Consider the following 13717-nt stretch of genomic DNA (forward strand, 5'->3'; position numbering starts at 1 on the left):
CTCTCTCTCTCTCTCTCTCTCTCTCTCTCTCTCTCTCTCTCTCTCTCTCTCTCTCTCTCTCTCTCTCTCTCTCTCTCCACATGTGGGACAGATATTACACACATGCACACACACTCAGTGATAGCTTGAAGAATGGGAAAGGTGGTGAAGGGGTAGTATTCCCTTGAATTTACATATCAGTTACTGAAGAAAAAGGGAAAGCTGTCCTATCATTAGAATCTTAACAAAGTAATTATAGGTATTTATTTACAAGAAATTTGAATTGCCAGTGAGAGAGAGGGAAAAGTGAAATGGACATAGAGTTAGGTTATGAAAAAAAAAAGTGTGGCTTAATTTAGACATTATGACTTCTGGCCAATGATACTTAGCTGTTGAAATCCCTTGAGTTTACATGTTGCCTTACCTAAGAAGAAAAGGGAGACTGCTTCATCAAATAGGGAGCTGACTGTAGATTAACAAGTTTATTTTCTTGTGAATAACACTCATTTACATAGAAGGAGAAGAGAAAAAGAAAGGAAATCTCTTGTGGTTTGTTGTGTTCCATGCCATGAATTAAAAATGTGGATGTTGTAAAGTAAAAAAAAACTTTAACTTTGCTTGATCTGCTCTATAACATTATTTAATCTTTAAAAGATACTACGAGATGAGCCAGAGGAAGAGGAGGTGCGTTTCCTGGCATATGACAAGTTGTGTCAGTGTAACACCCATGTGACACCAAACCAGGCCATCACATTCTGTCAGAAGGCACTCAACATAAAGGAGGAGCCAAGGCTGTACTGTGAGATGGCTGATGCCAACATTGCTGATGAGATGTTTGATGAAGGTGAGTCTGAATTGTATTGTATTGTGTAATGAACAGTCCCTGAGTATATTCAAATTCAGACATCTTAATCACTGCTTTTCCACAAACTTTGCAGCAATGAAATATATGTACCACTTGGTGCTGTCATAACTGTCTTGTCACATGCTGTCATGTATATGGCTTTAGGAATTAAGAGTCTTTTTATATAATGTGATTTTTTATTAGGATATAAATCCTCTCATCTGTTTAGTTAGTGATGTTAAGTGAGTGTAATAATGACTCTTTCCTCATACAGCTGTGAGATACTTCCAGAAGGCATTAGATATTGATGAAAATCTACAAAGAGCAAAAGAAGGCTTAGAAAGAGCACAAAAGCTTAAAAAACAAGCCAGTAAGCGAGATTACTACAAGATATTGGGAGTCAGGAGGACTGCCAACAAGAAGGAAATCAGTAAAGCATACAGGTAAAAAAGAAACATAACTTAATTTTTCTTAAAGATCATTGTAGAAGCAGAGGGCAAAGGTAAAAAGTGAATGCAATTTCCTCACACACACACACACACACACACACACACACACACACACACACACACACACACACACACACACATAAGGAATTGGTGGAAGAGGCGAGAAGGAAAAATGATGAGCGGTCTGAGGAGGAAAGAGAAAAGTGTTTTTGGAGAGTTATAGGAGAGAGAGTCAGAAAGTGGTATGTGGAAAGAAGGAATGCGGAGGAACCCCTAGAGGGAGCAGTGGGTGGACCGTAATGTATACTAATATAGATGGGATACTGTCAAGTAGATTGGAATTGCAAGACTATATAATAGTGGAGAAGCCTGATATTGTGTGTTTGACTGAGACAAAATTGCATGAAAAAACAAAGATAAATTTGGATAATAAATATAATATATGGAGAAAGGATAGGGAGAGTAAAGGTGGAGGAGGAGTTATGATTATGACGAAGAAATAAATAAATGTGGATAAGGTTTGGTATGGGAAGAACAACACAGAAGTGATAAGCATAAGGATAAAAAGTGATAGAAAAGAATTAATAATCATGGTGACCTATGTACCTCCTAAAACAAATTCTTGGACATTAAGGGAATACGACAATATGATCAAGGATACTTTACAGAGTTTGGAAAGTGTATTATCTGGAAAAAGAAAGGTGATACTAGTAGGAGATTTTAATTGTAAGGAGGTGGATTGGGAAAATCTAGTAAGTGGTGTTGGAGAGGAAGCATGGGGAGAGAGATTTCTTAATCTAATGATGGAAAATATGATGGAACAGAGGGTGAAGGAAAATACTAGATATAGAGGAGATGATGAACCGGCTAGACTGGATTTGGTGTTAACAAGAGAAGTGGAGATATACAATACAAGTGTCCTTTGGGAAAGAGTGATCATGTGGTTATGGAAATGCAGATAGCAACAACACAGCGAAGGAAGGACGAGACATACAGGAGTGGTAGATTGAATTATAGAAAGATGGACACAGAAAGTTTGAAAAATTAGATTGGGAGGAGATGTTACAAATCAGAGAAGTGCAAAAGAAATATGAGATTTTTATGAAATATTATAAAGAAGGAGTTATGAAATTTGTACCAAAGTATAAACCGAGAGAGGAAGGAAGAAAGGAGTGGTTTAATGCAACTTGTGTTAAGGCTAAGGAAAAGAGAGATGTGGCTTGGAAAAGATGGAAAAAGAGCAGGAATATACTAAATAAGGAGAATTATAGAGTGGCGAAATGAGTATGTGAGGGTAAGGAGGAGGAAGAAAGAAAATTTGAAAAAGATATTGTAGACAAGAGTAAGGAACATCCAAAATTGTTTTACAGGTTCATAAATGGTAAACTTAAAAAGAGAGAGTCCATTGAAAGATTAAAAGGAGAGCAAGGGATAGTAGATGACCCTAAGAATATAGCAAAATTGCTAAATAATAGGTTTCAGCAAGTATTTACTGAAGAAACAATGTTTGTAAAGCCTCAGAATGTACAAGGAAATGTGCACATGGATGACATTAAAATACCTAAAAAGGAGTTATATAAAATGTTGGAGGAACTTAAAGATGATAAAGCGATGGGACCAGATGAAATTTCAGGAAAATTACTGAAGGAGTGTAGAGAAGAATTGATTGATCCATTATATGATATTATAAGGTTTTCATTAGAAACAGGGGAAGTACCAGTAGAGTGGAAGAGAGCTGAAGTGGTGCCCATTTATAAGGGAGGCAGTAAGGAAGAGCCTCTTAACTATAGACCTGTGTCTCTAACAAGTGTGGTCGGTAAGATTTGTGAGAGGGTGATAAAGAAATATTGGATACGGTTCCTGGAGGATCATAAGTTATTATTGGATCATCAATTTGGCTTCAGGAAAGGGAGGTCATGTGTAACAAATCTACTGAGCTTTTATTCAAGAGTGGTTGACAAAATACAAGAGAGAGGGATGGATGGACTGTGTATATTTGGATTTAAAGAAAGCTTTTGACAAGGTACCTCACATGAGACTGCTATGGAAATTAGAGATTTATGGAGGACTGAAAGGAAAAGTGTTAAAGTGGATGGAAAACTACTTGAGATGGAGGGAGATGAGAACGGTAATAAGGGATGCAAAGTCGGACTGGTTGGTGGTGGAGAGTGGAGTCCCACAAGGCTCAGTGCTGGCACCAATACTTTTCCTTGTATATATTAATGACATGCCAGAGGGAGTAAACAGTTATATTAATTTGTTTGCGGATGATGCGAAGTTGTATAGGTGTGTGAAGAGTGAAGAAGATTGTGAAATTTTACAGGCAGATCTGGATAAGATTTGGGAGTGGAGCAAGAGGTGGCAAATGGAATTTAATCTGAGCAAAAGTCATGTGATGGAGATGGGAAAGAGTGGAAGACGGCCAAGAGGGTCATATAAGATGGGTGAAGAAGTAGTGTTGAAAAAGGTGGAAAAGGAAAAGGATTTGGGAGTGATAATACAAGACCATGGGCAGTTTGAGGCTCATATTGATAAGATGTTTGGAGAAACGTATAATTTGATAAAAATATTGGATTAGCCTTCCATTATATGGATAAAGATATGATGAAGAAATTAATTAGTATGGTAATTAGACCAAGATTGGAATATGCTGGAGTGGTTTGGTCCCCTTATAAAAAGAAGCATATAAGGAAGTTGGAGAGATTGCAGAGAATGGCAACAAAATGGTTCCGGAATTGGCAGAAATGACCTATGAGGAGAGATTAAAAGAAATGAATTTGCCTACCTTGGAACAAAGAAGAGAAAGAGGAGATTTAATACAGGTTTATAAACTGTTGAATGGACTGGATGAAGTGGATAATGAGCAAATGATGTTGAGAGAGGAAAACTTAAATAGAACTACAAGATCGCATAGTAAAAAGATAGCCAAGGGAATATGCTTGAAGGATGTGAAGAAATATAGTTTCCCACAAAGATGTGTGGAGGTGTGGAATGGTTTGAGTGAGGAGGTGGTGTCAGCGAGGAGTGTGCATAGTTTTAAAGGAAAGTTGGATGTGTGTAGATATGGAGACGGGGCCACACGAGTATGATACCCAGGCCCTGTAAAATTACAACTAGGTGAATACACCACAAACACACACACACACACACACACATGCGCGTGCATGTGCAAGACACTGTGCCAACAAGACGTCTCAGAGCAACTCGCAAGGAAAAGCTACAACAGGAGTTGGAGTCTGATCTAGATGTATGTAAAGGGAGGGAGGGGGCCATAAGGTTCTCCTGTCTCCATAATATATAAGTTTTCTATTGTATGGACAAAAAAAAAAAGGAGAGAGAGATAGAACAGAGTAGTGCTGCCAGACATGACAGAATCAAAACATATGCCATCTTTTGAAAGCCAGCGGTACATTCAAACACCTGTTGGACTAAGGAAACTGACTTAGGATGCAAGATGTCTCTGAGCAACTCACAAGGAAAAGCTACAACAGGAGTTGGAGTCTGATATAGATGTATGTAAAGAGAGGGAGGGGGCCATAAGGTTCTCCTCTCCATAATATATAAGTTTTCTATTGTATAGAAAAAAAAAGAGAGAGAGATGGAACAGAGTAGTGCTGCCAGACATATGACAGAATCAAAACATATGCCATCTAGTGAAAGCCAGCGGTACATTCAAACACCTGTTGGACTAGGAAACTGACTGAGGAAATTATGGACAAGGATTTTTCTGGATTTAGGGACAAAAGAGGTAATATGAGAAGGTTGATCAATGTGGAAAGGGAATTAAAGTACACGAAGGAAGTGATGTCGAGTTTAATGGACAAGCAGGACAGACTAATAACGGAAAACACCGAGTTGAGATTGAGATTAGTCGAATGTAAGAAGGTCAATGTAATCAATCAGGGATTGTAGGAGGAGATACTAGAAATAAAGAAACCAAATGATGCACTAAAAGCCACATGTTAAGAGTATGAAAACTCCATAACCCTTAAAATCCAGGGAGCTGATTTATTTTCCATCTGCTACTGTACAGCGGAGAAAAATCACACCTGTCAAAAATGCTAAGATATTTTTTTCATTATAAAAGCACATTTCTCTTTGTTATTCTGAGTACAACAATGTAGTTTTCAACATGTTATGACCTCTGAGAGCAAAATTATTGCATATCAAAAAATTCTCCCTGAACCCATGGCAGAACCTGCCGCTAAGAAATACTCCCCTCCCCAGCTCTGATAACACAATGCACATGCTCTCTCTCTCTCTCTCTCTCTCTCTCTCTCTCTCTCTCTCTCTCTCTCTCTCTCTCTCTCTCTCTCTCTCTCTCTCTCTCTCTCTCTCTCTCTCTCTCTCTCTCTCTCTCTCTCTCTCTCTGTCCTTTTGGGCATTTGAATTTGATGTAAAAGTAGGAGCTCTTGCACTTTCATGTCATGAAAATGCCAACTCAGATATATGATATGATGTGCAAAACAGGAAAGGATTTCTATAATGATTGAAATCTGGCAACTCTTATTTGCAATGGGAGTTCCATGACGAGGCCGACAAGCACAGTCCTGTAGAGGCAACCATGGTGACACACACCAGTGCATTGTTCGAGGGGAGTACAGTAGAGACTCAGCACTCGAACCTTATTCGTTCCAAATGGCCGTTCGAGTAATAAAAAGTTGGACTATTGATACCTATAAATCAGATAATTCGTTCCAGCCATTGCCAAACCCAAGTTTTGAAAAAAAACAGCAGTTTAATTTTGCAGTTGTCACTAGCATTGGCGCACAGAAATAGGGTTAGCCTGTCTTTCATGGGCTTGTGTCCTGGCAAACACTTCTCTTCCTTTGTTATATAGATCATGTTTGCTATTTCTTTTTTTTTTTTCAAAAACAGGCCAGTTTCATCACAATTAAACACTAAAACTTGGGGATGTTGAGATTTTTAGCTCGCACTAACTCTGAAGATTTGGCGAGAAACACACAAAATAGCCTGTATTCACCTACTGATTACACTTGGAAATTCAATAAATGAGTGAGAACAAATGATGTTCTGCCCACAAGCAACTCTTCCTCTTTGCAATACAAAAAACAGAAGTCTCTAGATGCTCTGGTTACCAATATATCACAGGTTGAATGAGGTGGTATCATCGGTGTACTTGGCCTGGTGTCTGATAGGGTCTAGCGGCCTTGGCTAGAGCAATAGAAAATGGGCCCCTTGTATCCTCTCTCTCTCTCTCTCTCTCTCTCTCTCTCTCTCTCTCTCTCTCTCTCTCTCTCTCTCTCTCTCTCTCTCTCTCTCTCTCTCTCTCTCTCTCTCTCTCTCTCTCTCAGAATGTTCGTAAAGTGATCTGATTTGTATATTTTTTGCAAAAACATATATAAAATACAATATGAGTTGCTGGTAGTGGTGGTGGAATGTCCTCCCCCTCAGTGGTTGAACCTCCTATATCCATATCAGAGCCTGGAACATCACTATCTTCGCTATCTATAATTGTAGAAACTGTTAATTCCAAAGCCCTTCTGATACCACTCATTCAAAAGTTGTCTCCCCGCAACATGGCGAGAGACCTGAGATGTAGAAGTAAAGCGCGTGGGAGAGGTGGCCGAATTAGACACCATGAAATCACAGTCGCTCCCACCATCTATTGTGGGAGTTGGTGACACAGTGACATTTAGCATATGTTTACTCCTGACTTAGAGGCTCACCGTGCCTCACAACAGAATGAATTCCAGTTCTTTTCTTGAAATTCATAAAGCACCCTTTACTTGATTTAAAATCATCATTGGAGTCAGATGTAGTATCAGAAATAAGATCACGATCCAGCAGCCTAGCCTTCGCACAAATTATACCCTTTGACAAAGAATCGCCAGCTATCTTCCTTTGGTTTATCCAATCAACAAGTTTTCCATTTCTTCCACTGCCGCAGGTCGCTTAAATTGCCTTTTCACACCAATTGCCACATCAGCTCTTTCAATGAGCTGTCTTCTTCAGTATTGTGACTATTGTAGATTTAGCCATATAGTACTCAGCTGCAAGATCAGTTATTCTTCCTCCTTTTTCGTATTTATCAGTAATCTCCTTTTTCCTTTTGATGGTTATCACTACATTCTTTCTTGTAGGCTTATTCTCACCACTAACAAGGCACTTTGGTGCTATTGTAAGCTTCTAAATGCAAAAAAGAAAAAAAGAAATAAAATAAAATGCGGAGAGAAAGCGCAGGACAATGTTATTCTTGCGATAGCAAAGGATCAACTGGATGCGGTGGCCAGGTGGGGTGCGTGGGATGGCGGGAAGAGAGAGACCCTTTTTGTTTACAGCCACGTGGATGGACATTCGACTAATAGGTTTTTTTTTTTTTGAGTGTTTAGTCAAACTTTTGCATTCGACTATTGAAAAATTCGAGTATTGAGTCTCCACTGTACTTGAGGTTTATGAACGTCGCTATGAGGGTTGGTCTCTGTCTCCCAGATCACTATCAGAATCACTACTGGAGTCTTCACTTTCTTCTTTCTCAATAGAAAAATCACTGTCTTCAGCTTCATCACTATCCTCAATGTCACTACCGAGTAACACTGACATAACATCACTCGGAATACCGTTTCCTCCCTCTGGGTCACGGGTTGCAAGATGTTGCCTCCAAATGGGAAAAGATGACCTATTGTGTGGGAACATATGTCTCAAGGCTTGAGGAGGCAAGCGAGAAAAGTTGCCAGATACCTCCACTTGCCGCAGGACCATTAGTGAGGGGGAGATTCAAATGTTTAGCGTGGAAAAATCATGATTCCCTGAACGATCCCCAGCTCTGCGTGGTACAATCATCCCGAAACGATCACTGTACGTTAATGGTTAAGAAGTTTACAGGTAAAAGTACAGGATGGGATTGAGGACAGGGTGGAAGGTGGATTGGGTGAAAACAAGCTGAAGGAAGTATAAAATGCATGGAAGCAGGAACAGTAAGAGGAAAAAGTAAAATTTTCAGAGGTAGAGGCAGATTCAGGAAAACACAAAAGTCGCTGTAATACAAGTATAATTAAAGAGAAAGATCTTGTGCGAGATACAGTGGACAAGAGATAAAGTTTTGTGATTGTTGGGATGAAAGAAAAAAAATCAAAATAAGTTCAAGAAAGAACGTGAAGAGAGAGAATTGGCCAAAACTAATATCAAACAAGTTCAAGACAGCATGCAAGAACTGGACCAGGAGGTGGAAGAAGTGATCAGGTTAGGAAGATACAACAAAGGGGTAGGAGACCAATGAAAGTGAGAATGAGATCCCAAGTGGCAGTTAGGGAAATTATTGTTAGGGAAGGGAAGCTGGCTGATGATACTGAACATAAAGATATATGGATAAAAACAGATATGAACCTAAAGGGAGAAGGAGAAAGTCCCAAGAAATGTAGCTAAGAAAAAAAACGAGAAAAGGACAGAGATTGAGAAAAAGAATTTCTACTGGAGGGTTTTAGACATTAGACTAAAGAAGTGGTACCTACGGAAGAAAGAGGAAGTCGTGGAGGAGGCAAGAAATTAAGAGTGATATACTAATATAGATGGGTTGTTATCCAGAATGTTGGAAGTTAGAGATTATTTGAAAGAGAAAAAGCCAGATGTAATGTGCAACACTGAAACAGAACTAGGAGAGGAGATCCATGTTAACTTTAAAGAGGAGGAATATAATAGCTAGAGGAGAGACAGGAAGGATAAAGGCGGAGGTGGAGTGCTAATAATGGTTCTTGATAATATATGTGTGGAGGATGTGAAATGTGGTGAGGACAAAGTGGAAGTAATGGAAGTAACAATCAAAACAGGAATTGAAGAAGAGAAAAATCATAGTTGCATATGTGCCACCTAAGACAAATACATGGGGAACTGGAGAACATAAAGATAAGCAAAGAGAGATGATTAATTGCCTAGATAACATGATAAGAAGAGATAGAAGAATACTTGTACTTGGAGACTAACTGTAAAAAAGTAAACTGGAGAGAGATGAAAGTAGTGGATAATGCTGGACGATGGAGTGAGTAAGTGTTACAGTTGACTATGGTTAATACAATGGATCAGTGGATGGAGGACTCAACAAGGTACATGGGGGAAGAAGAACCATCATTGCTTGACCTAGTATTCGCAAAGAAACCAGAGCCCCCTCCAGTCGTAAAATACCTGAGTCCATTGGGAAGAAGTGATCATGTGACATTAGAGATGCAAATACAGGAGGATGGGATAAGTTCCAGAGATGGCTACAAAGGAAAGAGATTAAATTATGCAAGAACTGATTTTGAATTTTTTTTTTTTTTTTTTTTTTTCTGATATTGAGTGGAGAAACATTATGTACAGAAAGACAATACACTGGAAATATGAAATATTCTTATAGAAATATAACGAAGGAGTAAAAAAAATATGTACCTTTTTTATAGAATTTAGAAAAAATACTCGCTACATATAATGCTAGATGCATAGAAGCTAAAAAGCTAAAGATAAAGCTTGGAAGAAACTCATAAAACAGAAATGACAATAATAGACAGCAGTATAGGGATGCGAGAAATTAATATAGTAGAATAAGAAGAGAGGAAGAAAGAAACTGGGAAAGATGTGGTGAATAAAAGCAAAGACAAACTCAAACTTTTCTATAAGTTTGTAGATGGCAAAACAAAGAACAAGGAAACAATAGAAAAAATTATTAAAGGAGGGAAGACATACCAAACTGAGAAAGAAATGTGTGAAACAATGAAGGAGAGCTTCAAAACGGTATTCACTGCAGAAGATTTCCCAGAACTTAATAGGACATTGTATTGCCAAGGATTACAGGAAATCACAGTGCACAAGGAGGATATTGGAAGATTATTGGATAAGTTGGATGTCAGAAAAGCAATGGTGCCAGATGGTGTATCAGGCTGGATGTTAAAAAGAATGTAAAGAACAACTACTGGATCCAATTTGGGAAATAATTACAAGTTCAATAAATGAAGGGAAAGTTCCACTAGAATGGAAGAGGGCTAACGTAATATTGATATTTAAAAGAGGAAAGGCAACTGAACCACTAAACTATAGACCAGTGTCACTTACAAGTGTTGTAAGGAAGTTGTGCAAAATGATTATCAAAGAAAATGGGTTAAATTTCTAGAAGAGGAGCAAGTCATATCGAACAGACAATTTGGGTTCAGGACAGGGTGGTCATGTGTATCAGACTTATTAAGCTTCTACTTGAAAATTATTGCAAGATTGGAAAACAGGTGGATATGTATACCTGGATTTTAAAAAAAGGCTTTTGATTAAGTCCCTCATGAAAGATTACTCTGGAAACTATAGAACATAGGAGAACTGAAAGGAACTTTGCTCGAATGGACAAGAGATAATTTGAAGGATAGGGGTAAAGTAACAAGCGGAGTGCCACAAGGGTCAGTGTTAGCCCCCATTATGTTTTGGATTTATGTAAACAACATTCACATTTGGGTAAACAGTTATATTAATTTATTTGCTGATGATGCAAAGCTGTTAAGAGTTATCACAATCAGGCAGGACTCTGCTGTTACAGGAAGATGTAAACAGAATCTATGAGTGAAGTAAGAAGTGAAAATTGTAGTTTAATGCCAAGAAATGTCACATAATGGAACTAGGAAAGACCAAATGAAGACCGATATGGAACTATTTGATGGGAGAAAAACAAATAATGAAGACTAAAGAAGAAAAATATCTGGGAGTGATTATACAGGAAAATTGGAGCCCGGAAAACCATATAAGCAAGATATTTGGATTATCATATAATATGTTGACTAATATAACAGTGGCATTTCAATACATGGACAAAGATATGATGAAAAAAATTATCACAAGCATAATGCGTCCAAAGCTGGAATATGCAGCAGTGGTGTGGTCTCTGAGCTCTAAAAAGGATATGATATAAGATCAAAAAGGATACAGAAGATTGCTACAAAGATGGTGCTGAAACTAAAGGACGTAAGATATGAAGAACGACTGAAGGAAATGGGACTACCAACCTTTACAAGATAGAAGAGAATGAGGGAACCTAATATCAATGTATAAGATAGTCAATGACATTGAAAAGATAGACAAGGAAGACCTGGTGCTGGTGACAGAAGAAGCTAGAAGGACAAGAGGATATGTAAAGAAGATTAGGATGAAGCAGTGTGTGAAGGATATTGGAAAATACAGTTTTCCACATAGAACGGTGGAAAAGTGAAATGCATTGAATAATGAAATTGTTACAGCACATAATGTGCATAACTTTAAGAAAAAATTAGACAAATAGAGACACAGAGACAGGACACTATGAGCCCTGCTTGAACCCTGTAGAATACAAGGTAAATACACACACACACACACACACACACACACACACACACACACACACACACACACACACACACACACAATATTATATATTATATAGAACAACAAAACTTAGAGAAACAGAAGGCTGCAAGGATATCTATATAAAGAAAAATAGAAATGAGGAAGAAAGGAAGAGATACAATGAACTGGCAGCAGCAGTAAGGGAAAAGAATAATGAAAGGTCAGAAGAGGAGAAGAAGGCATTTTTTTGGAGAATTCTAGGAGACAGGATAAGGAAATGGTATATAAACAAGAAGGAAGAGAAAAAAGTGGAACAAGTTTAACTAAAAATGATAAAGGCAAAAGACTAAAAATGATGTATACGAACATAGACGGGGTTTTATCAAGTAAATTAGAATTAAGAGATTACATAAGGAAAGAAAATCCAGATATTATATGCCTGGCTGAAACAAAACTAAATGAGGAATTCAAAATAGTCTTGGATAATAGGTATAATGTATGGAGAAGAGACAGAGTGGGTAAAGGAGGAGGAGGAGTCATGATAATGTTAAGGAAGGAGATAGTGATCAATCAAGTGGAATGTAGGGAAGGAAAAGCAGAAGTATTGTATATTAAGATGCATATTAATAAAAAAGAGATAACAATCATTGTAACATATGTGCCACCAAAACAAATTCATGGACCAATCAAGAATATAAAGACATGATAGATGACACAATAAGGAGTCTAATGAGAATCATTAAAGAAAGGAGAAAAGTGATATTAGTAGGAGATTTCAACTGTAAAGAAGTGGACTGGGAAAATTATGAAAGTAGTATGGGGGAAGAAGCCTGGGGAGAAAGATTCTTAAACCTAATGATAGACAATATGATGGACCAGAGAGTAAAGGAATACACAAGATTCAGAGGAAACGACGAGCCGGCCAGATTGGACCTAGTTTTTACAAGGGGTATACAAATGAATGACGATATAAGATATAAGTGCACAACAATTAAATGACTCAAGGCGAGATGCTATAGGACGCCTAACTTCTGATCTTTCACTTGTTTCTGATTGGGGCAGAGAAAACCTGGTTTTGTTCAATGCCTCAAAAACTCAATTTCTACAACTATCTACTCGACATAACCTTCCAGACAACTATCCTCTCTTCTTCAATAACACTCAACTTCCCCTCTCCTCTACATTAAACACACTCGGTCTATCCTTCACTAAAAATCTAAACTGGAAATTTCACATCTCTACTCTTGCTAAATCAGCTTCCAAGAAGTTAGGTGTCCTATGGCGTCTTCGTCCATTTTTCTCTCCTCCCAGCTGCTTGCTCTGTACAAGGGCCTTATCCGCCCGTGTATGGAGTATGGCTCTCATGTCTGGGGATCCACACACAGCTTTACTAAACAAGGTGGAATGTAAAGCTGTCTTATCAACTCTTCTCCTCTAACTGACTGTCTTGATTCTTTAAGTCACCGCCGCAATGTTGCATCTTTATCTGTCTTCTACCGCTGTTTTCATGCTGTCTGCTCTTCTGAACTTGCTAACTGCATGCCTTCCCCTCCTGCGGCCTCGCTGCACAAGACTCTACTTCTTCTCATCCCTATTCTGTCCATCTTCCTAATGCAAGAGTTAACCAGTATCTTCACTCCTTCATTCCCTACACTGGTAAACTCTGGAACTCTCTACCTGTGTCTGTATTTCCACCTGCCTATGACTTAAACTCTTTCAAAAGAGGAGTGTCAAGACACCTCTTACGTTAACTGGACCCTCCTTTTAGATTTTTGTTTTTTCTCTTTCTACTTTTCTTTTAACAGGGCCTGGCAACCAGCGGGATTTTTTTTTTTTTCCAACACTGTGTTTGCCCTTGGCCAGTGCCCTTGTAATGTAAAAAAAAAAAAAAAAAAAAAAACATTGGGAAAGAGTGACCATGTAATATTAGAAATAGATATAGAAGAAGGAAAGGAAGATAGAGGTGATTCATACAAAGGAGACCGATTAAATTACAGAAAGGCTGATATTGAGAATCTCAAGAACTATTTTAAAAACGTAGACTGGGAAGAGATGGAAAACTCAGAGACAATGCAAGACAAATATAACTTATTTTTGGAAATATACAAAACAGGAGTCAGGGAATATGTCCCAAAATATAGACCAAAAGAAGAAG

The 13717-nt window shown here is 38.2% G+C and overlaps 1 protein-coding gene across 2 annotated transcripts in view; it reads left to right on the forward strand.

Annotated features, from left to right (window-relative positions):
- Positions 1–13717, forward strand: part of LOC123499318 (dnaJ homolog subfamily C member 3-like) — a 215106-nt gene that overhangs the window by 105863 nt on the left and 95526 nt on the right. For both annotated transcript variants that reach the window (XM_045247138.1, XM_045247139.1), the window contains 2 exons: positions 634–823; positions 1098–1266. In XM_045247138.1, coding sequence (XP_045103073.1) covers positions 634–823; positions 1098–1266 — 359 coding nt within the window. The remainder of the gene's footprint in view (positions 1–633; positions 824–1097; positions 1267–13717) is intronic.

Source organism: Portunus trituberculatus, chromosome 49 (assembly GCF_017591435.1).
Source record: "Portunus trituberculatus isolate SZX2019 chromosome 49, ASM1759143v1, whole genome shotgun sequence".
Lineage (NCBI taxonomy): Eukaryota > Metazoa > Arthropoda > Malacostraca > Decapoda > Portunidae > Portunus > Portunus trituberculatus.